This window comes from Tamandua tetradactyla, chromosome 3 (genome assembly GCF_023851605.1).
Source record: "Tamandua tetradactyla isolate mTamTet1 chromosome 3, mTamTet1.pri, whole genome shotgun sequence".
NCBI lineage: Eukaryota > Metazoa > Chordata > Mammalia > Pilosa > Myrmecophagidae > Tamandua > Tamandua tetradactyla.
Genome location: NC_135329.1, coordinates 183,361,360 through 183,388,511, shown reverse-complemented (window position 1 = coordinate 183,388,511; position 27,152 = coordinate 183,361,360). Strand labels below are relative to the sequence as shown.

Sequence of the window (27,152 nt, the reverse complement as noted above, 5' to 3'; positions counted from 1 at the left end):
TGCTTTTACATCATGTCTTCCTATTGGCTTCTCTCTTCCCTTAGTGCCAGATTGTCACCTGTCACTTCTCTTGTCACTGAGCTATCCCTAACTGTACTTCCCCTGTCCTATTTTATTGATATTACTATACTGTGAACTTAGAAACAAATAACCAAACAGTTAAAATTGTATTTAAAGTAAGAGTATGTGTTTTGAAGTCACTGTCTGAAATTATAAACTACTCATTCATTTATTCAGCAAGCATTTATTGAGCACTTATTGTGCTTCCTGTTCTGGGCACCGAGAACATAGATCCTGTTTTGTAAACACTCTCATTCCAATGGGGGAAGAAAATTATCAAATGCATAAATAAGTGACTTCAAGATAAATGAAGTGTGACTGGACTTTAACTTTTGTCTTAGAGTTAAAATCAAATAATAAACATTGAAAATAAAAGAATGCTCACCATCATTAGCCATTAGGGAAATGCATATCAGAACCACAGTAAGATTCTATTTCTTACCTACAAGGATGGCTATTCTGTTCTAGTTTGCTAGCTGCCAGAATGCAATATACCAGAAACAGAATGGCTTTTTAACAAGGGGAATTTAATGAGTTGCTAGTTTACAGTTCTAAGGCCGAGAAAATGTCCCAATTAAAGCAAGTCTATAGAAATGTCTAATCAAAGACATCTAGGGAAAGATACCTTGGTTCAAGAAGGCTGATGAAGTTCAGGGTTTCTCTCTCAAATGAGAAGGCACATGGCGAACACAGTCAGGGGTTCTCTCTCGGCTGGAAGGGCACATGGCAAATATGGCGTCATCTGCTAGCTTACTCTCCTGGCTTCTAGTTTCATGAAGCTCCCCGGGAGGCATTTTCCTTCTTTATCTCCAGTGGACTCTCCGCTTTGTGGTGCTACAGCATTCTCTGCTCTCTCTGAATCTCTCATTCTCCAAACTATTTCCTCTTTTATAGGACTCCAATAAACCAATCATGACCCACTCAAATGGGTGGAGACATGTCATCCCTAATCCAGTTTAACAACCATTCTTGACTAAATCACATCAACCAGGGAGATGATCTCATTACAGTTTCAAATATACAGTATTGAATAGGGATTATTCTACCTTTATGAAATGGGATTTGTATTAAAACATGGCTTTTCTTAGGGGGCATACTTCCTTTCAAACCAGCACAGATGGCTATTATTTGAAAAACAGAAAATAAAAAGTGTTGAAGAGAATGTAGAGAAATTAGAACTCTTGTGCATTGCTGGTCAGAGTATAAAATGGTACAGCTATTGTGGAAAACAGTGTGGTAGTTCCTCAAAGAATTAAATATAGAATTATTATATGAGCCAAAAATTCCATTCCTAGGAATTGAAAGCAGGTGTCCAAACAAAACCCATCCACAAATATTCATAGTTTTATTCACAGTAGCCCAAAGGTGGAAACAACTCATGTCCATCAATAGATGAATGGATAAACAAAATGTGGTACATGCACACAATGGAACATTATTCAGCCATTAAAAAGGAATGCAATTCTAATGCTATGCAACAACCTAGATGAACCTTGAAAATATTATGCTGAGTGAAATAAGGAAGGCACATAAAGACAAATACTGTATGATTTCACTTACATGAAATATCTAGAAATAGCAAATTTGCAGAAACAAATTAGATGTTACCAAGAGCTGCGTGGGCAGGGAAAAGGAGAGCAGCTGCTTGGTGAGTACAGAAGGTTGCAAATTTTAGAAATTTTGAAATAAAATAAAAATTTTAATGGGAGCTGATGTGCCAATATGCTGCCTAATTTCATCTATAGGTTAGTCTCTATTTGCAGCCCATTCACTCTTAGTTTAATTGAGAGGTGGGGTGGGGCCTCCTCTTTTAAGGATCGATGAACAGATCATTTATGGCAGAGTAATTAAAAAAAGAATTGTGAATGTAAAGAATGCTAAAACCATTCAGTTTTTAAAAAACAAAGAGTTTTGGTCTCATCCTTCTGCAACTGGATAGGAGCAGGGTTTTCATATACACCAAAAACAGCAGTCAGACTTTTCTTGTTTTTCATAATTTGGTTGGTAAGAAGTTGGACAGTAGATTTTAGTTGGAATATGTTCAGTGCTCATCTATTACTTGTGTAATATTTATATTAACTAGAAAGAAAAGTGCTCTCACGTAAACTTTTTCACATAAGAATACCATTGGCTTCCTTCCCTAAGTAACTATTTATTTTTAACATTTTCTTTTTAAAAAAATGTTTTTTAATTACAGTTGAATTTGAAAGTACAATCCTCATACCAATATGAAGATCATCTAGTTCAGTAGGGATACAGTGCTCTATTTTGCAAAAATACCATTTCATATAGAATTTTGAATTCTCTGAAAAATTCCTTCGTGAGTATAGGTAATTGATTCTCAAAACCTTGAGCATGTACTCAGCCTTGCTGTCAAAAATGGCTCAACGTTGTAACAGTTGTACTGATAAGTTATATATCGTTAGACTTAGTAACTTTGTCAGGACAGGATCTTAGACATTATTGAAACTTTGTTTTATTTTTAGTAATTTCAGTCTATAGTTTATAGCGGTTTATGTTCAGTAGCTGCTATCCCACTTGTCTTCATGCTTTTACTGTCTCTGTAAAAGACTTTTTTTTTTTTCCTTTTGAGCTTAAGTACCACCTGAGGAGAGAAGCCTTTTAAGGTTTGGGAGACTGGCCAGTGCCCTTTGTCCTTCTGTTCACCTACTAAAAGGTAGCATTGTTACCCTATCTCAGCTGGGCCTCACTTGTTATAAACACTGCTCAATAGAGCCAGAAGGACTAATTGAATTTTACAATACATCATTTTTCAGCAACAGTTTCAGGCGGATAGTACTGCATTTCCCAAAATACCATATGTTTCTTTTCCTCATGTAAGATATTTTTATATAACAAATATTTAAACATGGTAAATATTTATTTAAATCCAATTCTGTCTTTTCCTACTGAACTATGAGCTACATGTGGACAGGGCCATGCCTATTGTATCCTCCTCTGAATACCTAATGGCTCTTACAGTGTTTGGCTTGTTCCTGTGTCTGTGTGCCTCAAAACTAAGAATGAGAAGTATATTACCCTGTCACCTTGGAATAGCTGTTTTTTTTCCAGTTGTGTTAAATAGTCAAAGGTTTTAACTAATTCAGGGTACTTCTTTATGAACTGAATTTGCAGAAACTGCAAGTTCTCTAACTCTCTAACAGTTTGTGATTCTGTAGATTCCCATAGAGTCATACAATACAACAGGTGCTTCAAAAATAGTTGCTTGTGGGGGTGTCAGGGTAGTTCAGTGGTAGAATTCTTGCTTGCCATGCAGGAGACCTGAGTGTGATTCCTGGCCTGTGCACTTCCCAAACAAACAAACCAGCAAAAACAAACAAACAAAAATTCAGCAAATGATGCTGCAATAACAAGATACTCACATGGAAAAAGAATGAAATGTGACTCCTGCTATACAGCATACAAAATAATAATAATAATTGCCTATAAAAATCAGTAGTTTCTATGCACTAGTAATGGGCTAACAGGGGAGGTAATGAAGAAAAAAATTCCATTCACAATGGCAACTAAAAGAATCAAGTTCCTAGGAATAAACTTTACCAAGGATGTGAAGGACTTATACTCAGAAAACTACAAAACATTGCTTAAAGAACTCAGAGACCTAAATATGTGGAAAGATATTCTGTGTTCATGAGCAGGAAGGCTAAATATTATTAGAATGTCAGTTCTACCCAAATTGATCTACAGATGCAACAAAATACTAATAAAAATTCCAACAACCTGCTATGCAGAATTGGAAAAGTTCGTTATCAAATTTATTTGGAAGTGAAAGGGATCTTGAATAACCAAAGACATATCCAAAGGAATGAAAGAGGACCCCTACCTCACACCTTATACAAAAAGTAACTCAAAGTGGATCAAATGACTAAATATAAGAACCGGTGCCATAAAACTCCTAGAAGATAATATAGGGAAACATCTTCAAGACTTAGTGATAGGAGATGGCTTCTTAGACCTTACACCCAAAGTACGAGCAATGAGAGAAAAAATAGATAAATGGGAAATATTTAAGATTGAATACTTCTGTGCTTCAGAGGACTTTGTCAAAGGGGTGAAAAGACAGCCAACTCAATGGGAGAAAATATTTGTTAACCACATATCTGATAAGGGTTGGATATCAAACCCTTTTGAGATACGTAGGATATAAAGAAATCCTATAACTTAATAATAAAAGGACAAACAACCCAATTATAATGGGCAAAGGATATGAATAGACATTTCTCCAAAGGGGAAATACAAATGGCTAAAAAGCACATGAAAGGATGTTCCTCTTCATTAGCTTTTAGGGAAATGCAAATCAAAACCACAATGAGATATCAACATATACCTATAAGAACGGCCACTATTAAACAACATTTGGACACTGATGTTCATAGCATTATTCACAGTTGCCAAAATATGGAAACAATCTACCTGCTTATCAACAGATAAGTGTATAAATAAAATGTAGTATGCATATACAATGGACTATTTGCAACAGTAAGAAGAAATGAGATCTTGAAGCATAAAACAACATGGATGAATACTGACATAATGCTGAGTGAAATGTCAGACACAAAAGAACAGATGGTATATGATTTCACTAATATGAACTAACTAGAATATGTAAACTCAAAGAGTCTTAAAATGTAGAATATAGATACCTAGAGATAGACAGAAGCTAGAGAAGAGGGAGCAGTTACCTAATATGTTCAGAATGTATAACAAAGTTGAATTTAAAGTTTTTGGAAGAAAATATGGGATGAGCGTAGATCGTTCTTGAGAATGTAAGTAACAGTGTTGTATAGCAAGTCTATATAGTTGCAAGAGGTTGTTTAGATTCATATATATCACAGATTAACACTACAAATTTGAATAAGTTCTTAACATGAACTAGTACAAATGTACGACACTGGTACAAAGGGTTATAATAGAGTGGTATATGAGGAAATATACCTGTTGCAAGCTACAAACTGTCATTAACAGTAATACCTTAAAATTCTTTCATCACCAGTAACTGGTGTGCCACACCAATATGAGGGGTTAGTAATAGGGAGAGATAAGGTATATGGGGTATTTTGAATTATCTTTTTTGTATATTTATCTGATAATTTTCTTTGTGGAGCAGTGAAAACGGTCTAAAATTGAGTGTGATGATTACACAATTAGGTGATGATATTGTGAGACGTTGATTTTATACTTTGGATGGAATATATGATATGTGAATATATGTCAAAAAATATGCAAAAATAAAAATAATTGCTTATAAGCTATAAGAAGGAATGAAGTACTAATACATGCAACAACATGAATGAACCTTGAGGAAATTACATTGACCAAAATAAGCCACACACAAAAAGACAATTATTATTTGTTCTCACTAATATATATTAGAACTAATTATAATGAACAAAGTCTGGGAGTTAAAATCTAAAGTATAGGTTACCAGAAGATAGAAAGAGGGTAGAGAACAGGCAGATGATGCTTAAGGTGTACAGAATTTTCAATAAGGTTGATTGTAAATGTTGGGGTAAAGGTGATGGTAGCGCAATACCGTAAGTATAATTAAGAGTGCTGAATGTGAGTGTGGTTGAAAGGGGAAGTCTAGGGTCATGTATTTCACTAGAAGGAAAGCTAAAGGACAAAACATGGGTCTGTATAACATCGAAATCTGTTGTGGACAAATATAAGAAAATTCTTACATGAACAGAACAAAAGGGTGTCGCTCTTACAAGGTGTTAATAATAGGGTGTTATAGGGGAAAATACAGTTAATGCAAACTAAAGCCCATAGTTAAAAGTAACATAATATTCTTTCATCCGTTGTAACAAAGGTACTATACTCAAAACTAAGCATCAATAATAGGAGGGTATAGAGGGTGCGGGATTTTTCCCCCCCTGAGCAATGAGAATGTGTCAAATTGATTGTGGTGATGAAAGCATGGCTATGCGATTATACTGAGAGCCATTGATTGTACACTTTGGGTAGATTGTATGGTACGTGAATAAAGTTTGTTTAAAAAGTTGCTTGCTTATAAGGCAAAAAGAATTGAGATGTTTTGAAATAATATTTTTATTGAGATATCTTCATGCACATACAATCTGCCCAAAATCAGTGACTCACGGTATCATCGCATAGTTGTGTGTTCATCACTGATGTCATCTGCTACAACACAGGTATGGACAAGGTCCATTAGTAGCTTAAAGAGGGAAGAAATCAAGTCTCCTAAGGGGCAGAGATGGGGTGCTAGGAGCCAGGAAGGACTTGGAAAAGCAGGTGATACTGGATGAGTCTAGAAAGAGAAATACCACCATGAAGACCCCTCAATATGTACATGTCATGATTAAATGTATGGCTATTGCATGTTGATTAAAAACACAAACTCCTATACATATTTATTAAATTCAGTATTATCTTTTTTTTAACTATAAAGCTCATACATAAGTTTATGTTCCTATAAAGGGATACAGAAAAAAAATCAACGTTTTTTCCTAATAAAAGTTGGAATGAATTGAGAGGTTATCCTAGAGGTATTCTTATGCATTATATAGATATCCCTTCTTAGTTTATGATGTATTGGAGTGGCTAAGGGAAGTACCTGAAACTGTTGAATTGTATTTCAATAGCCTTGATTCTTAAAGACAATTGTGTAACTATGTAGCCTTCACAGTGTCAACATGTGATTGTGAAAACCTTGTGTCTGATGGTCTTTTTATCCAGGATATGGACAGATGAGTAAAAAAATTAAGGATAAAAAATAAATAAACAATGGGTGGGTATAAAGGGTAAAAAAAATTTTGAAGCAGATTAAAATACTAGTGTAAGTGAGAGGGACGGGTAAGGGTTATGGGATGTATGAGCTTTTTCTTTTTACTTCTTTTTCTGAGTAATACAAGTATTCTAAAAATGATTCCAGTGATGTACACACTGCATGTAGTTTTCATTTTAAATATTTACCTCTCATATTTGAGCCCCTTGAGAATAGTAACTGTATCCTACCTATGTTTGTTAATATGCTTCTAGCCAGAGCATAAAGCACAGTTTTAATTTGCTTTTTCTTTTTAATAAGTAAAATTTTACTTTTTTGTATATTGAATTTCAGCCTTGCTCCCAGTATTAGAGAGGTTTTGGTGGAAACTTTTCAGAAAGGTTTTACTTTCCTTAATGAGAAACTGAGGCAACTTTTTTCCTCACTCTGTTTATCACTAGCTAATCTACATCTTCAGTGAATTGGCATGTAAAGTTTACATAAAAATTTCCCTTATGTTAGGTATTATTTAAGCTACTTCCTCTGTATCACTCTTGCATTGTGTTTCCATTGCTCTATTTATTTCTATTGATGACTATAACTTTTTATAATTAATTTTCATGGTCTGTTTACTACCCAAAAGTAGATAGAGAGTTGGGGGAAATATATTGCCTGAGTCAGCCCAAGCACAGAATTCTAATAAAAAGCAACTCCTTTCTGATGCCTGAAGTTTGAGCCAGCTTTCTATGCAATAAAATTACTCATTTTGAAACTGTTTTTGAGACTATCGTTTCGTTCCTTTGAAATTTATAATATGTAGATGGTTTACGTATTTTCAAAAAGTCTTATGAAATATATCTATAGATGTATATATACATATACATGTGTATACATACATGTATGTGGTTTTTAAAATAAACTTTGCTACTAAGACAGTCTTAATTATTTTCTTTATCTTTATTTATTAATTATTTTGAAATAATTATAGATTTGCAAGAAGTTGCAAAGATGGCACAGAGAAGTCCTGTGTGCCTTTCACTCAGTTTTCCCATTGGCTACATCTTAGGTAACTATAGTACAATTTCAAATTCAGAACATTGACATTGGTAAAATACATCTTTATAGTTCTATGTCTTTTTATTACATGTAAAGATTACAATCAAGTTACAAAATTATACAGAATTACAACCAAGAATCAGAATTATCAGTAGGGGTAACTAAAAGGTAAAACTAAGAGACAAAAATAAGATATGGCATATAAAAGCCAAAGAATAAAATGGTTAAAGTAACTACTACCTTTATAGTAATAATATTGAATATTAATAGATTAAGCTCCCTAATCAAAAGATGCAGATTAGCAGAATAGATTTTAAAATGTGATCCTTCTATATGCTGCCTACAGGAGACTAATCTTAGACCCCAAAGCACAAATAGGTTGAAAGTGAAAGTCTGGAAAAAAATATTCCACACAAACGGTAACCAGAAAAGAGCTGGGGTAACTATACAAATACCAGACAGAATAGACTTTAAATGCAAAACTGTTGAAAGAGACAGAGAAGGATATATATTAATAAAAGGAACAATCCACCAGGAAGAATGAACAGTCGTAACATTTATGCACCTAATCTGGTTGCACCAAAATACGTAAGGCAAACTGGAAAAACTGAAGGAAGAAATAGACATCTCTACAATAATAGTTGAAGGCTTTAATAAGCCACTCTTATCAATTTAATAAGGAAATAGAGAACTTGAATAATATGATGAATAAACTAGACCTAACTGACATATACAGAACAATGTATCCCAGAACAATAGAATATACATTCTTCTCAAGTGCTCATGGATCATTCTCCAGGATAGACCACATATTGGGTCACAAAACAAGTTAAATAATTTTAAAACATCTCCCAATTTCAATTCCTATGTATTATCAGGAAAAGGAAGGATGTTTGAAATATTTCAATACTACAAACCCTTTTCAATGGGAAATAAGCAGGTGGCTATTATAATCTTATAATAATCTTATATAATCTTATCTGAGAGGGTGGTAAACAATCTCTCAGAGCCTTTTCAATGTGGACTGTGTCTAATTCTGTACCTCTTCCTCTGCCTTTCCAAGATCAGCTCCCTTTGAGTACAAATTTATACAAAGCACTTTCTCTGACCATAACAGAATAAAGTGGAAATCAATAACATGCAGAGAACTGGAATATTCACAAACATATGGAGGTTAAACAATACATTCTTAATCAGTGGATTAAAGAAGAAATTGCAAGAGAAAATGCTAAATGTCTCAAGATGAATGAAAATGAGAACACAAATGGCATGCAGCAAAGGCAGTGCTGAGAGGGAAGCTTATAGCCCTAAACAGCTACATTAAAAAAAAAAGAAAGAGCTAAAATTGAAGACCTGACCTGCACACCTGGAGGGGCTAGAAAAAAGAACAGCAAACTAACACCCAAAACAAGCAGAAGGAAAAAAATAAATATTAGAGCACAAAAGAAATGAAATTGAGAATAAAATAACAATAGAGAGAAATGATAAAACCAAAAGTTGATTCTTTAAAAAAAAAAGATACAGAATTAATGAATTGCTTTTAATGCCAAGGTTAGTTACATACACCAGTTGAGTTTCTGAAAAAAAAAAAAGCCAAAATTTGTATTTAAATTGTGGTTTTTCTTATTTTTTATTTGACCGTGTTCATAAAATAGTAATTAATTATATATTGATATTTAAACTACAGTTTCAACTTTGGGATAGATGGTTTCCAGACAGCTGTATTATTCGCCAGAACTGATTGCAGAGCCTTGTTTTGTAGGTGTCTAAGCAGGCCAAAGAGTTTCTGGAGTATGTGTATGAAGAGCCCCTGATCGACATCCAGCAGGAGAACCCCATGCTGTACCTGCATGCTGAGCCACTGGCCACCGTGGTACGACTGAGGCAGCGGCTCAAGTCGCTCCGGGCCTATTTGTTCAGCTGCCGGGCAGCAGTGGCAGAGGATCTCCGACGAAGGTGAGTCATAAATGTCAGATGACTCCAGTTTGTTTTTTTCCCTCATTCTGAGAGGGTGGTAAACAATCTCTCAGAGCCTTTTCAATGTGGACTGTGTCTAATTCTGTACCTCTTCCTCTGCCTTTCCAAGATCAGCTCCCTTTGAGTACATCTTGGGCTTTTTCCTCTGAAGTCTTCTGTTGAGTTGAGCCAAGCAAAATGAAAATAATATCTCACAGTAACTGAAGGTTTTAGCCCATTAGTCAAGTACCCAGGACAGTGAAGAGTTCTCTATAGGTTAACTCATGGGAGTATCTTCATTGATCAATTTTGTAGGATTTAATACTTCTCCCAATTTCAATTCCTATGTATTATCAGGAAAAGGAAGGATGTTTGAAATATTTCAATACTACAAACCCTTTTCAATGGGAAATAAGCAGGTGGCTATTATAATCTTATTTTCCTATTGTTAGATGGGATTAAAAGGCACAAGCAGGAGTTTTCTGCCTTTTCATACCTGTTATCATTGGTGCAGCCTGCTTTTCCATAGCCGAGCTCATAACACACGCAAGTCCAAACCAGACACAGGTCCTCAAAATAAAATTAAAGTTAAGATGTGCCTGCTCCCATCAATTTCCTTCTTTTACAATTAGATTTTATTGGCATTCAGATTCTCATCCGTGGCATATGAGAACTAGCTTATACTTGTTCATGCTGTTCAGAAGTCCCTAAAAATACCTTTTAATTTTTTTGTTTTAATAGAAATGATCAGCAGCATACATTAGTTGTAGTAAATGTTTTGAAGGTAAGCCAATGTGCACAAGAACCTCTCAAAGGTATTAAAATGATATAGTTTACAATTAAAGATCCAGTTAGATTGAAAGAAACTGACATAACCCCAGGCATCTGAAGAAAACATTTGGAAAAAAAATGTATATATGAAGTTATACATAATATCCAGACCAGCTCTCGTAAAATAATGATGAAAAGGCAGCTACCATAAAGCAAAATACTTCTCAATGGTAGTCATTCTATTACCTAGTTGTTTTTCAGAAAGCACCAAAAAGTGGTCAGGATTTATTTTTATAACGTCTAAGCAAATCTTAATTTTAAAAGATCAGGGATTTCCTTGGAAGGCAATAAAATTATATGTTTCAAAGTAATTTACCAACTGTACTAGATAAAATTTTTTTTTTAATGATCAAAGCATGTTTTGTTCTCTTTATTATTTTCAGTACCTTTTGGCTTTGCTCAGAGCTTGTTTTTCTGTGCTTATATATCTGGATGATAGTAAAATTACACATGGGAATAATGTTATATACATTTCTGCAATAATGTTTTGCTTTGGTTAAAATATGCCAAATCATATGGATGACTAAAAATACCTATGCTATTCCAGCAGTTTGGTGGTTTACCATTATGTATTGGGCCTTATGGCCAGACCACCAGGAAGAAAAGGGAAATTCTAGAAATAAGGTAATCCCAGGACTGTGTGAACAAAGACAGTGATCTTTTTTCTTTATCTTTATTTCTCTCTTTTCTGAATTTGTTCATGATCATTATGTAGTAGAATACCTGGCACAAGGTAGGTGCTCAGTAAGTATTGGATGGTTAGATGAAAGAAGGGAGGGAGGGCAAGACGAATGAATGATTGTCCCACGACACTGTCACTTTAGACCACTTTAGACCTTCAGGAAAGTGTCTTTCAGATTGTTCATTTTTTTTAACTTTTCTGTTTGTCACTTAGCATGGTGTCTGACCCATCCATACCCCCAAAAATAGTTGTTGAATAAACAAATGAATGAACATATAAATCAAAGAGCAAATCTAATCAGTCAAAAAAATTAAGTGGTTATTTTTGAGATAACTGTCAAATCTTTCCCCTCCCTCTCAGTCCCAGCACACCACCCGGGTTCAGAGTCTCGGAAGTATTGTAGTATCCTTCTAACGATTCTGTCTAACTCTGGTTTCTTCTCTTTCCAATCCGATCTTTACTTCAGATAAATTATTAAAATACAAGTATGAAATTCAATATCTGCCATTATCTAACCCAATTATATTGCTCCATTCTCTCTCAAATCTTCTATACTTCAAACACAAATGATTGATTATTTAACTCTTCCCTCAATGTATTCTGTTGTGGGAATTAAATGGTTTTATATAACTGAAGTGCTTAGTGCACTTTATACATACTGTTCTAGTTTGTAAACTGCCAGAATGCAATATACCAGAAACAGAACAGCTTTTAAAAAGGAAAATTTATTAAGTTGCAAGTTTACAGTTGTACAGTCATAAAAATGTCCAAATTAAGGCAAGGCTATAAAAATGTTCAATCTAAAGCATCCAAGGAAAGATACCTTGATTTAAGAAGGCTGATGACATTCAGGGTTTCTCTCTCAGCTGGAAAGGCACATGGTGAGGTCTGCTAGCTTCTTTTCAGTGGCTTCTCCAGGTCTCTGTCTATGCTGGTAGCTCCATCGATTCTGGTGGCTCTTTCGGTTCTGGTGACTCTAAAGCTTTTTTTTTGGTGTGGATTTTTTTTGCATCTTATCTTTATTGATTTTTTTCTTTTTTGTGAAAAATAATATATATACAAAACAAGAAATTTCAAAGCAAATCTCAACAATTATTTGTAGACAGATTTCAGAGTTTGGTATGGATTACAGTTCCACAATTTTAGGTTTTTACTTCTAGCTGCTCTAAGATACTGGAGACTAAAAGAAATATCAATATAATGATTCAGCAGTCATACTTACTTGTTAAAGCTCACCTTCTCTGTAAAACTCCACCATCACCTTTGATCTTTTCCCCACTTTTTAGGGGATTTGGGCTATGGCCATTCTAACTTTTTCATGTTGGAAGGGGCAGTCAATATTATGGGACAGATGAAACTAGTTCCATCCCACTGGCTCTACAGCTTTTTCCAAAATAGTTCACTCTTAAAGGGCTCCAGTAAGCAACCCTACCTTGAATGGGTGGAGACATTTCTCCATGGAAACCATATAATCAAAAGTTACCACCCACACATAAAGATAGATATATCGACCAATGGAATCGAATAGAGTGCTCAGATATAGACCCTCTCATCTATGGACATTTGATCTTTGATAAGGCAGTCAAGCCAACTCACCTGGGACAGAACAGTCTCTTCAATAAATGGTCCTAGAGAACTGGATATCCATATGCAAAAGAATGAAAGAAGACCCATATCTCACACCCTATACAAAAGTTAACTCAAAATGGATCAAAGATCTAAACATTAGGTCTAAGACCATAAAACAGTTAGAGGAAAATGTAGGGAGATATCTTATGAAACTTACAATTGGAGGCGGTTTTATGGACCTTAAACCTAAAGCAAGAGCACTGAAGAAGGAAATAAATAAATGGGAACTCCTCAAAATTAAACACTTTTGTGCATCAAAGAACTTCATCAAGAAAGTAGAAAGACAGCCTACACAATGGGAGACAATATTTGGAAATGACATATCAGATAAAGGTCTAGTATCCAGAATTTATAAAGAGATTGTTCAACTCAACAACAAAAAGATAGCCAACCCAATTACAAAATGGGAAAAAGACTTGAACAGACACCTACCAGAAGAGGAAATACAAATGGCCAAAAGGCACATGAAGAGATGCTCAATGTCCCTGGCCATTAGAGAAATGCAAATCAAAACCACAATGAGATATCATCTCACACCCACCAGAATGGCCATCATCAACAAAACAGAAAATGACAAGTGCTGGAGAGGATGCGGAGAAAGAGGCACACTTATCCACTGTTGGTGGGAATGTCAAATGGTGCAACCACTGTGGAAGGCAGTTTGGCAGTTCCTCAAAAAGCTGAATATAGAATTGCCATACGACCCAGCAATACCATTGCTGGGAATCTACTCAAAGGACTTAAGGGCAAAGACACAAACGGACATTTGCACACCAATGTTTATAGCAGCGTTATTTACAATTGCAAAGAGATGGAAACAGCCAAAATGTCCATCCACAGACGAGTGGCTAAACAAACTGTGGTATATACATACGATGGAATATTATGCAGCTTTAAGACAGGATAAACTTATGAAGCATGTAATAACATGGATGGACCTAGAGAACATTATGCTGAGTGAGTCTAGCCAAAAACTAAAAGACAAATACTGTATGGTCCCACTGATGTGAACGGACATTCGAGAATAGACTTGGAATATGTCATTGGTAACAGAGTCCAGCAGGAGTTAGAAACAGGGTAAGATAATGGGTAATTGGAGCTGAAGGGATACAGACTGTGCAACAGGACTAGATACAAAAACTCAAAAATGGACAGCACAATAATACCTAATTGTAAAGTAATCATGTTAAAACACTGAATGAAGCTGCATCTGAGCTATAGATTTTTGTTTTGTTTTTTTTTTTACTATTATTATTACTTTTATTTTTTTTCTCTGTATTAACATTCTATATCTTTTTCTGTTGTGTTGCTAGTTCTTCTAAACCGATGCAAATGTACTAAGAAACGATGATCATGCATCTATGTGATGATGTTAAGAATTACTGATTGCATATGTAGAATGGTATGATTTCTAAATGTTGGGTTAATTTCTTTTTTTCCGTTAATTAATAAAAAAAAAAAATTATACGATGCAGGAAAATTTCCAGACATGGAACGTACCAATAAAAAAAAAAAATTAAAAAAGAAGAAAAGTTGCCACCCACAATTGGCTGGGTCACATCTCCATAGAAACAATCAAAAAGCTCCCACCCAGCAATATTGAATGAGGATTAAAGAACTTGGCATTTCTGGGGTACACTTCAGATTCAAACCGGCAAAAAAGGTTTCACTTAAAAGCTATCCCCTGATGTCTTCTCTACTAAAATCAATCCTCTTCTTTGTGCTGCCATATCAGGAGTGGAATGAGCAAGGGGAAGTAGGTTTGAGCCAGGCCCAAGCCTGAAGTTCCTGGGTATACAGTGCATATTTGTCCATGCTGTTGTTTTATAAAATGAATGGAGCAGGACATTCCCTAAAGGCAAACAATGAGACGATGATTCCTACAGTACCCTAGAGGAAGCACATTCATTGATGGGTTCCTATAGTATATTTTTGTTATTTAAGATTCCCTGTACTTAAATACTGTTAAAATAATGTGTGGGATTACCGTCTCCTGACCTGGGGTAGAGAAAATTATACCAGTAACAAGCAGTATTCTTGCGTCTTTTTTTTTCTTTTGACCGGGAGTAGAGATGGTGTGAAGAGGTAGGAGGAAAGGGGAGCTGGTCATATAATATTTTAAATATTTTGAATTTATGTTGAAATACACTATTTAGTAAAATATCTCTAAGAGATTCCCTCCAGGTTGTCTGTACTTCCTACAGCTGGGCCATACTTAACATCGCCTCTCTACTACTTTCTTCATAGTCTACAAAGATAACCACAGATACAAAAGGGGAGGTAATGCCCATATACTGTGCTAAAATTCCCATTGCTAGAAGCCACCTCACACTTATTCATATGGAATCCAACTTTTTTTAAACAAAAGTAGCCAACAGTACCTTTAGAGATGATAAGATTATTCAAAATCAATTTAAGGGTCCCTTTCTTTCTTCTGAAGATACATCTAAACTGGGGTATTTAAACAATGAGGGGAAGCCACTGGGCACTAGTCTTAAATTCCTTGATAGACATGGAAAGAAGGAGGCATTGATAGGCAGTAGGGGAACAGGAAAAAGCAAGAGAATCCTGTTCTTATCTAGTTATAAAAAGCATTCTCTCCCTGTCTGGTTGATACCTCTGTGTAAGAGTGACCATTAATCTCCAGCAAGTCGACCCAGCATGCTGAAGACCTGTCAGCACCATGTAAACAGCATAAAACAAACTGTTAATATTGCTGTCATGAGAAAACTGAAAATAGACTGATTAATTGTATTGGTGCTCACCCACCAGGGAGCCAACTTGGTTGTCACCTTATTAGGGAAGTCACAGTTTGCTTTTAGACCTTTCATTATGATGACTGTCCGGTTTTCATCCTCACTGTTTTTGTTATTGTTGTTAAATGAACTCCTTGTTCTTGAACCCATACTGCAAATCTTGACTGGCAGGGTGATTAGTTTAGGAAAAGTCAGTGTCCTCCATGAAGCCTAAAATGTTTACAGTACTGACATTTCACTGTTTCTGAGGCATCCCAGATGGCTACCCAGCTGAACTGGTTCAGGATCTAGTTAACTTTTCATGAGAAGAATTATTTACAATGTCCGCACATGAAAAGTGCATGAAGAACTCTGAGGAAAATCTTGTCATACGTGGCAAATTCAGGACATGTTCAGATCAAGAGCTATTTGGAAAGTCTATGGGCAAGAACCTGTAAGAGCTAGCAGAGACCTTATGTCTCCACATCCCACTGAACACAGGAACAGATAGGATGTGTGTAAAGTGGAGGTCACAAACAGGCACCTCAGGGCCAGATTCCACCAATAGACATGTTTTGTTTGGCCTGTACAGAGTTGACTTCCACCGTGTTTTGAAATACTTGCCAACATTTAGATAATCAGGCATTTTCGCACACACAAAATAAAACTTTCTGGTTTATTTTGAGCTACCCTCATTCCTACATAACATTATCAGCTTTAGATACAGGACTTGGTCATAGTCTCTACTAGTCATAGTCTCTGCTGCCCCGTAGTTTTTTCTCCAAACCCAGTTTTAGTTGGTATATACCACAATACTGCCCTATTTTTCTTATCCCCAGCCCATTTCACTCATTTATACTGGGGCCTGGGCCCACAGCTATTTGCGGTTTGGCTCCTACTATATGTAAATAAATATTAAAATAGAATTTACTGATGTCTTAGATACTAGATCCATAGCTCTTATTTCATTTGAGGAGGTCCATCCCAAAGGGTGAAGAAAGTCTTGGGTTTGGTTCTTTCAAAAGATAAACATGAAGAGGCTTGTAGAACTAGAAGAAATCCCATCAAGTCAGCTTTGAAGTTCCTCAGAAGATGGCTTGGTCTAGGCTTTCATGACATGTCGCACAGGCCATTGCAGTAGAGGGCCCCAAGGGACAATTATTAACCCTGTGATTCCTGGTCACCACAAAGGTAATGATTAGAGCTAGGTTACTGGATTAGTCAGGGTTCTCTAGAGAAACAGAACCAACAGGAGATATGTAAATAGTACGAGATTTTATATAAGTGTGATTGTGACTGTGGTGATACACAAGTCGAAATTCCATAGGCAGGCTGCAAGCTGGCACTCTGATGAAGGTCTGCGGTGAATTCCCCAGGAGAGGCTGGCTGGCTGAAGTAGAAATGGAAAGTTCTCTCTTCTGACTGCTGAAGCCATCACCTCCTCCTTAAAAGCCTTCAATTGATTAAGTTAAATGTCTCTCACTGTGAAAGACACTCCCCTTAGCTGACTGCAGATGTAATCAGCCATAGATGCAATCAACATACTGATAATTTAAGACCACTAAATGTCCTTGCAGCAACAGATAGGCCAGTGCTTGCCTAACCAGACAACTGTCCAACTTGTCACATGAACCTTACCATCACAGTTGTCAAATCCAAGAAGAGGAAGCCAAGTAAGAGAGTAAACTGAAATGGTTGTTGTAGGCCCTAAAGTCAGACTGCCTGAGCTCAGAGCTCACCTCTATCTCTAATTGCCCAGAGCCAATTTTCTCACTTGGAAGTGGAAATAATAATAACTACTTCATAGAGAAATTCTGAGGAATAATAGAGTTAATACCAGCACAAAGAAGGGGCTCAGTAACTGTTAGCTGCCATGGTTTTTATTATAAGAAGATCAAGATTCAGGGAAGGATGGGCAAGAAATGAACAGACGGAAAGAGGCAAAAGAAAGACAAGCCAAGAGACATTGAAGAGCTGATATTCTGAGGCCTTTCTGTGCAGAGTAGATAGAAGATGTGGACCCTGGTCCTTCAGTGGTGATACTTCAGGGACTTTGCTCCTTTATCCCCCTACCCCCTCCTTCTAGCATATTTAATGTCTATGTTTCCAGTTTTCTTCATCAGCCCTAACATGTTAAAAAACAAAAACACCTTCCCCTGCTCAACTCCCTCTTATTTTAGGCTTTCTTTTTACTGTAAATTTCTCTGAAATGTCTCCATTTCCTCTTTTCCAGTTTCTTCTTACTTGTTCCCTGGCTGACTAATTGTGGAGTGCAGCCTCATGAATACTGACCTCCTGACCATTGTATCAGAAACTTTGGGGCCTTCACTGCCTTGACTTTTGGGGCATTGTTGGCCAACTGTTCTTCTCTTACTCTCTTCTCCCTACACTTCTTTGTACTACATCCCATTCTGGGCCTGTCCCTTGCTGCCTCCACTCCTTCTTCACACTCTTTAAAAGTAGGAGTGGCCATCCCCCACAGCTGTCTTTCTGCATTCTCCTCCAGTCCTGACAAAAGTTAATGCCGCAGCTTTGTACAAGTTAGCAAAATGTCCCCCTTCCTCAGGACACTTTATTGTCATCTACAAGGAAATAGTCATGATCCCTATATAAATCTACAATAACTAGAAGGTGGCAGCATGCACAATCATAAACAGTAGCCCAATTTTGTTCTTTAAGGAGATCATCCATGCTCATTTTCTCCAGTTGCCTACTAAACAGCTCCATTGAAATGTCTTTTATTCCCTGAAAAATATATCCACTGATGGTCAAGTCTCTTTCTGTTAATATAGCATTATTCTCTTAGTCACCCATAATTCAAATGTTGGTATGGTCCAAAAGTTCCACTTTAAATTTCCCAAAGGAGCTATTCACATCCTTTCCTTTTCATTCTCCTGCCACACCTCTACTCTCTACTTTTATCACCTTATTTCCATAATTTCCTAACTGGGAATCCTACCTCCCACAGCCTCCCTCTTCAAGCCCTATAACATATACATGGCTATACTGTGGTCTTATTGGGCAGTATATAACTCAGCTACTTGCCAGATAAAGCAACACCTTGGTTTGGTATTTGAGGATCACCATTATTTGACCCTGACATACATGTACACCTTCATCTTCCGCTTCATCCCTGTGTGAACCACATGCTACCTGCCCCGATTTTCCACTATGTCCCTAATGGATCACATCCCTCCCCCAGCTGAAATGATATGCTCATTTCCTTGACACACCACCTGCCTTCTAGCTGCCTAACCCAAGCTTACCAGTCCTCTCAACTTGACCAAAGATTATTGTTACTTTAAGGTCAGATTAAGTCCCACCTCTTTCCACCTGTCCTCAGGGTTTGAGCCTTTCGCTGATTTTCATCTTGGCTCATTGGGACCACTCATTTGGCAGTGAAGTGGTTGAATTGTTTTTATTTATTTATTATTATTTTAAAAATATTTTTATTGAGAAATCTTCACACATATACAGTACATCCACAGTATACAATCAGTGGTTCACAATATCATCATGTAGTTGTGTATTCATCACCATGATCATTTTTAGAACATTTGCATCATTCCAGAAAAAAAAATAAAAAGAAAAAACTCATATATCCCATAACCCTTACCCCTCCCTGTCATTGACCGCAGTATTACAATCTACCCAATTTTTTACCCCCCACATTTATTTATTTATTTTTCCTTATTTTTATTTATTTATTTTTTTTTACTTATCTGTCCAAACCCTGGATAGAAAGGAACATCAGACACTAGGTTTTCACAATCCCACAGTGATATTGTAAAAGTTGTATAGTTATACAATCGTCTTCAAGAATCAAGGCTACTTGGAGCACAGTTCAGCAGTTTCAGGTACTGGTTGAATTGGTTTTAATCTTCTTGTGTGCATATCCTATTGGCAGCTAAATTGGGAGCCTCTTAAAGGCTAAAATTGTACCATTGTTTGCAAAGAGATGTTCTGTGACTTTCCCAAGGCAACAAAAAGCTAGTGAACAGCTGAGGCCACAGTAGGAACCAGGTGCTCTAATGCTTAAATTGCTGCTGCTTTCCCATCACATTTGCTGTTGATGGTGATGCCCAGAGCCTTCCAGACTGTTTAGGAGGACCACGTTTAATTCTCCTGAAGCCTTGATTAAGATCATCTAGGAGAGTTGAAGGAAGGCAAGGAAGAGGCAGGCAGTAGTGTCCCTGAATGAGGAAGAAAGGTTGCTGACACACACACTCCTGAGCTCACTGGTAGGTTCAATAAACCATGGAGATCCAGGCATAACAACTGGCTTAGCAATAACAAGTGCATTCTCTTAGGTCAGCATATGGTAGGCCTTGATGTTTCACAGACCTGTAAATTTAAACAAAAGTATGGATATAGCCATGGAGTCGTCCTGTACGTGTCTTATTTTGCCAAAAAAGATATATAAACAAACAAAACATTGCTATTTATTTCTTATCATCATTTCATATAAGAGCATAGTAACAGCTTTTTTAAAAAAATAGGCAAACAGCCTTGTAATATTGAGCGGTTTTTTTTTTAATCAAATGGATTTCAAACTCATTTTCCTATTCTTATTTTTCTCATTTTACCTTGAACTGCTAAAGACTTTTAACCAAATTGGCACCAATCTAGTCCATTCTGAAATGGACTAGCATTTCAGAAACCCTGATTTAAGCCATATTTTCTTCTCTAAGTGCTGAGGTGAAACCATCCAGTACTAGAAAGAAGCTCTAGGATTTTTACATAGATACTTCCAGTTTCCCATTCCCTATCATCAAAAAAAAAAAAAAAAGATGATTTGAGGAATTAGGGTGCCTAATGAATAGAAAGTTCATATTATGGTATAAATTTGAAACTAGTTTCTCTGTAACACTAGTTGAAGCCAATAGGCAATGTTGAAAAGAGTGTTTTCCCAGTTGCTTAGAGCAGAAACGTGTTGGTTCTTGGAGAACATTTGGTCCTACAAGTCATCAAGTTTAGTCTTTGGCTTAAACCATTCTAAAACAACTTAGAGGTTTGACTTGGGAGTCTTGAGAAAATACGAAAAGTGTTTCTCCCACATTCTTTTTGAAATTATGATTATAGCAGCATTAGTTTTCAAAAGGTGATTCTCCCATATTCTTTTTGAATTTATGATTATATAAAGCATTAGTTCCCACCAAAATGGCAGTTTTTCTAAGTGGAGATAAATTTCTATCATAAATAAAGATTTTCATTTTTATTAACAACATTATTTATCCTGGTGAGTACTAGAAAAAAATACATATGTGTATCCTGTTGGAACTTTCATTGCTTCTCCTAGACCAGTCCCATAAATACCATGAGATTTACCAAGACTCCCTTCCCACTTCTTTACCTATTACTCCATGAAAAACTGTTGGTTTTCTAGTGAGTCACAGAAGGTGAGGCTAAGTCTAAAGGTTGAAATGTCCTTTGGATGTCTCATAGCATCTCAAATATTGTATGTCCAAAATTAAGCTTCTAATATCTCTACCCACACCCCACTCCTGTTCAAATTACCCCTCCTGCAGTCTTCCCCATATTACTAAATGGTGCTTCTATCCATCCAGTTGTTCAGGTCAAACAACTTTTTCTCACATTCCAAATCCAATCCAAAACAATTCCTGGCAGCTTCACCTTCAAAATTTATACACTCATTACCACTTCCAGCACTACTTACTCTGGTCTAAGACAGTCATCTTTCACCTGAATTATTGCAGTAGCTTCTGGTTTCTCTCTACTTTACCCTTGGCCCTCCTTCAGTCTATTCTTAATAACCGCAATTAATGTGTAAATTAGATGATGTCATCCTGGTCCAAATTATCAAACAGCTTCATCTCCCACTCCCAGTAAAAGCCAAGGCTATACGTGGTCTCATCCCACATTATCTCTCTGCCATCCTCTCCCACAATTTTTCCCCTTGTCACTGTGATCCAGCTTCTCTGACCTTTTTGTTGGTTCTCAGGCATACCAAATGAGCTCATACCTGAGTTTTTATACTTGCTATTCCTTCCCTAAGACAAGTGCATAAATTACTTCCTTACCTTCTTAAGGTTTCTATACAGCTGTTACCTTAATGATGTATTCCTTAACCACCCTGTTTTAAATTGCAACCCCTCTCCTCCCACACACACATACCCACTCCCTGTCTTCTTTCTCTGCAGATCACAATGTAACATGGTATTTTGTTTTGCCACTTTTCTACTCTGAGACCATAATGTATAGATATGGAGGCTTTGCTTTATTCAACCCATGTAGTCGTAAGCAGTGGCCCTGCTTTCCCCGCTAGATGTAAGCTACATAAGATCATGGCTTTTTTATAAGGTCGTGGCTTTTTATCTGTTTTGCTTACCTGCTGTAACCCCAGAGCCTCAAACCATGCCTGACATCTAGTGGGGGCTTATTAAATCTTGTGATAAATAAATTAATTAAATGAATAAAGTACCATAACCAAGATTCTGCCCACCCAATTTGGTCAAATTTGTTTTTTTCTTATGAAAGAATATTGCTCATCAATGAAAAAAATAAGAAAATGAAAGCCACCCATTGTCCTACCATTTGGGTGCATATCCTTCCAGACTTTTTCATCTGCAGATGATTTTTTCCCATTAAAACAGTTTCTTACTGTTCATTGTATTTTTACTTCAATTTTTTCACCTAGTATATTGCCAACATCTTTTTGTCACTAAATATTTATCTACAGCATTATGAAACACTGAGTGAAAATGGTGTTTTGATGTATGAGCATTTACCATTGATGTGCCACTGATATTCCTATTTAACATTGATCTTGAAAAAAGTAAATAAGGATTTTATTCAGTGTACTCAACAAAAGATTGTGTGAGCTCATGATAAATGAGCTGGTAGAGATCATTTCATAGCAATACTCCCTTCTTTCCCCCAGAAAAGGATCAGGGTACATTAGGGGGAAGGATTACATGTTATAGAGAAAAGATTGCATGCTGTTGTGAATCAAATAAGCTTAATTTAGGAGGGTGGTTTACATAGCACATACCTCTTAAAATAGCTTTATTCTTAATATACAGTCTACACAAACTGAGCTTCCTATGTCTCTAAAGTACATATAAAGAATATGCTATATTAAAATCTGAAATGTAAATATGCGGTTAATTATTAGCCAACAAAGTCTGGCTGGTATTGAATTTTAGAAGAACAAGCCCATTTTAGCAACAATATTATCACTAAATTAGTCTCATTAAAAAACAGTAATTATTAGCCCTTCAAGTATGCAGATAACACTTCTTTAAGCTCAGTAAATGAATACAGCTCTTAGGTTCTCTGTAAGATTTAATATTAGCTGGAGTTTTGTAACTGAATTTTCAAGTTAGCTAATTAAAAGTATCCCATAGCAGATTAACTTCTTGAATCTATCAACTCAGAAACTACTAAAATACAGGATATTATTTTGATACTTTTTGAATGCAACTGTTTTTTTCATTCTACTTCAAGAGTTCCCTTTCCCTTAAATGACTTATAGAATTATGGTTTTTAAGTCTTCTAGCCTCCTAATCTCCTAATAGTTCCTCCCCTTTCTTCATTTACTCCAGAGATCTCATTCAGCAAATATGTTTATATGTGAACTACCAATATTAGCAAACCTAAAAGGGAGCTACTAACGGCAAAAGACAGTGTCATGAAAAACTAATCAGAGTAGTTCTTGCCTGCCATGCTGGAGACCCAGGTTTGATTCCCAGTGCCTGCCCATGCAAAAAAAACTAATCAGAGTAATAAACTTTGAAGACAGACTCTGGGATGTTACATATTAATTTGATTGTGTTATATACATATAGCTCTTTACTAAGAAATTCTTCAGAAAGTAAGAAAGTGATTTTATCTTATAAGAATAATTATAATATGAATAAATTGTCTAAAATCATTTTCTAAGAGACGACATGAAAATAAAACTTATCGCAGGAAAGTATTATATCCTTACAACCGTTAAAAAGTACCTTATAGAACTTCAGCTAAGATCTATAAGAACCATGATGTCTCACATTTTTATGATCAGACCCTAGGATAATCACAACTAAAATTACTTCCATCTACTTCTACTCCAGGCTTTAAGTTGTTGCTAAGAAATTTAAGCACAATTTATGAATGAGCAGGTAAGAGAAACACTTATTTCTGATAACTGTCTGTCAAGAAATAGTATCTGATGCAAACTTGCCACTTTTTCAACCAATGAAATTAGCACAATGATGTTACCTAGAGAAATGATTGAAGATTGTTTCTTCCATGGGGATTGCTATAGAAATATCTGCATTTAATTTAAAATTGTTTTTCCATTAGCTGGGAACATGGCTAGATGTATTAGTCCTGTCCCCAACTGGCCTAAGGTAACTATTTCAGCAAAAGTTTGCAGCTCATATCAAGAACACCAAATTACATCTGCCTGGAGATGCTTACAGGGTTGTTTGCTGATTTCAGAGTGGGTGCATGTGCCCTACAAAGGAAGGACAACTATGGCTCTTTCAACTCAGTTGAAAATTATCTACACTGAAGTAAATGTATTCTTGGAAAATATAAGGGTATTGCATGAACAAATGATTTTCCTTTTAAAATTATTCCTTATGCACTTTAACCCGTATTCTTCCTTTAGGTCCTTATCATTTAGAATTAAAACCTTGAGTTTTGCTTTTGGTGTTATCTTTTTATTGTGTGTGTGTATATGTTGGGGGTCATTTCTTTAAAGCATGCACTAAGATATTTTCATTACAAACTTTTTCTTTTTTGTTTTAACCTTTGGGTTAAAACAATTGTGTACCAATTGTGTACCTTTAAGAACTGAACATCCAGGAAATGATAATATCATTAAATCCATCAAATCCTGCAAAGGGTTGCCTACTTCACAGCCTGACCCAATCTCCTTTCTCTTGTGAGCATCAGTACTTGGCAGAGCTGAGGTGAAGTCCTCAAAAATGAATGAGGTTATAAAATTGTGATATGTAACCCACATCAAAGTCTGAAATATGTTCTACAACTAATTGTGGTGCTGTGTTTGGAAGTTTATAGCTTTTTTGTATATATGTTATTGTTCACAAAAAAAGAAGGAAAAAAGGTCCATGGTGATGATAAAAAAGTACTTAAGCCCTCTAGCCTCTTATATTCTGGAGCAGCTAGAAGGAAAAATATGAGAGGATCGTATGGTAGCCCTTGACAAACTCTGGGACCTATGCTGTAACCACTTTTTGAAGAGTGCTTTGAAAACTATGACTTTTTTATTTCTTTGCTTTAATATATGTTATACTATACAATAAAAAAAAGTTAAAAAAAAATGAGTGAGGTTAAATGAATCTTGATTTTTTTTATTTAGAGTCGTAGCACAAAAGTGGATGAGGCCCCCCATCAGTTTTTGTCAAGACTGCTGCTTTTGATTCCATAGGCAATTATCTTTATTTTTTTGACCCCAATATATAACCAGCTGCATATATTACATTTTTCCTTTTTAATTTTCATCTTTTTTCACCTTATTCATTATAGCCATTCATAAACGAATCCTCAGTTACTTTCCAGTGTGTTAGACAATTCTAAAGATGATAAAATAGAAAATGTACCAGAAATATTGCTGGTTGATTTTCATGATCCTTTAGCAGGGTTCTTTGGTATTCCTTGGTGCCAGAGAACTGATGGTGCTGCTATCTGGCAGTGATGTGGTTGTTTCTTCTGGTGAGTGAGTGACATGTGGAGTTGACTCTCCTTATCACATTTGTCTTTTGGGTGGGGTGTCAGAGCCAACCAGATGAACTTGCATTGGCGTGAGCAGGGTTGTCTGCATGGTTGGCTGGCTCAAGAAAACCTGCCAGACCTCATGATTAATAGGCCTGCCAGGGCATGAGGTCACTTAAAGAGCAGAAAACTCTAAACACATCAGTCTCATCAGAAAGCAAAAAGCAGCACCCTCCTGCAGCAAGATCCTGTTTACCAAAAGACTGCTAAGTTCGATATACTTAGCTTAGTTGTAGCTTTCCATTCTTAATGTGTTGAAGTTTGAGGAGAATATTGGCGGAAATTAGTAATTACCTTTTGTCTACCATGTTAGTAGAAACTTGAAGCATTTCAATTATGAAAACGTGTGTGTGGATGTGTGTGTGTGGGTGTATTTGAAAGAGCTCACAGCTGGGTCCATTTCCCATTTCCTCTAGAACTTTCCAGGGCCGAACTCCTTCAGTTATCCGTAACTCTTGTTTCTTCAACTTCAGTTTTTGTACTAGCCTCTTTCTTTTAGCATATAAATATGCCCAAGTCTCTCCCATCTTTACAAAGAGAATCCTTTCTTAGTCCTACATACTTCTCTAGCTATGGACCAATTTCTCTCTTTTCCTTCAAGATTAACTTCTTAAAAGAGTAATCCACAGTCCTTCACCTTTCACCCCTCTGGCGTCTGACGTCTCCTATTTCCTCCCTTGAAACCGTTCTTTCTGAGGTCACTGATGAATTCCTGTCTGCCAAATCTGGCAGGAACTTTTCAGGCCTCATGAGAGTCTTCCTCTTGTTAATTTGACTTCTCCATTGCCTTTGATGCCCTTGACCCCTTTCTTCCTTCTTGAAATTTTCTCTTTCCTTAGCTTCCCTGACACTGGCCCTTCTGGTTTTTCTCCTCCCTATCAAGCTGCTCCTTCAGTCTTCTCCCTGCATCCACTCCTTAAATTGTACTATTTTGCTAGGGTCCATTCTTTCATTTCTCAATATTATGTGAAATCCTGGGCTTTCACTCATTTCGTGGCTTCATTTAAAACCTGTAGGTTGGGGGCTTACAAATCTCCTCCTTGGACGCATTGGATGACTCCACTTGGAGATAATTCCCTGCCCCAATGTTGTAACTGAAGTCCTCTTTTCCTGATGAAGACTATTCCTCTTTCTTATTCCTACATCAGTAAATGGAACTGTCATCTATCTATTTGAACTAGATAGAAAACTATAAATAATTCCAGCTTCCTTCCTGGCCTTCACTTTCAATTAGTCATTATGGCCTGTGGATTCTGCTAAGGAAATCTATCCCATCAACTATTTTAATTCTGTTCAGGCCCCTATCATTTATCACCTAGTTTACCTAAAATAAAAAAATAAAAAATATCATTTCCTTCAGTCTCAAAACTATGCCCTTCTGCTATCAGTACACTTTCAAAGTCACAACTTTATGTCATTCTCCTGCGTAAGGCACTTCTGTGGCACCCCATACTTTTGGGGCAAATTCTTAACATGACATTCAAGACCCCTTATATCTGACTGCTACCTAACTGTCTAACCTCCTACCCTGCAGTTCCGCCCTTCCACGTATGTACATACATGCAGCGCCTTCATCTGCCTCTGAAAGCATTATACTCACTCTACCCTCTGTGCTCCTTCTACCTAGAATGCCCATCCTTCTGCATCATCAGATTAATTCTGACTTGTCTGTTCTTGGAGGGCCCTAGCCTTTCTTGACCAGATATCGTGC

The 27,152-nt window shown here is 36.3% G+C and overlaps 1 protein-coding gene across 6 annotated transcripts in view; it reads left to right on the top strand.

Annotated features, from left to right (window-relative positions):
- Positions 1-27,152, top strand: part of PLEKHM3 (pleckstrin homology domain containing M3) — a 308,498-nt gene that overhangs the window by 123,188 nt on the left and 158,158 nt on the right. For all 6 annotated transcript variants that reach the window (XM_077154890.1, XM_077154891.1, XM_077154892.1 and 3 more), the window contains one exon: positions 9,627-9,820. In XM_077154890.1, coding sequence (XP_077011005.1) covers positions 9,627-9,820 — 194 coding nt within the window. The remainder of the gene's footprint in view (positions 1-9,626; positions 9,821-27,152) is intronic.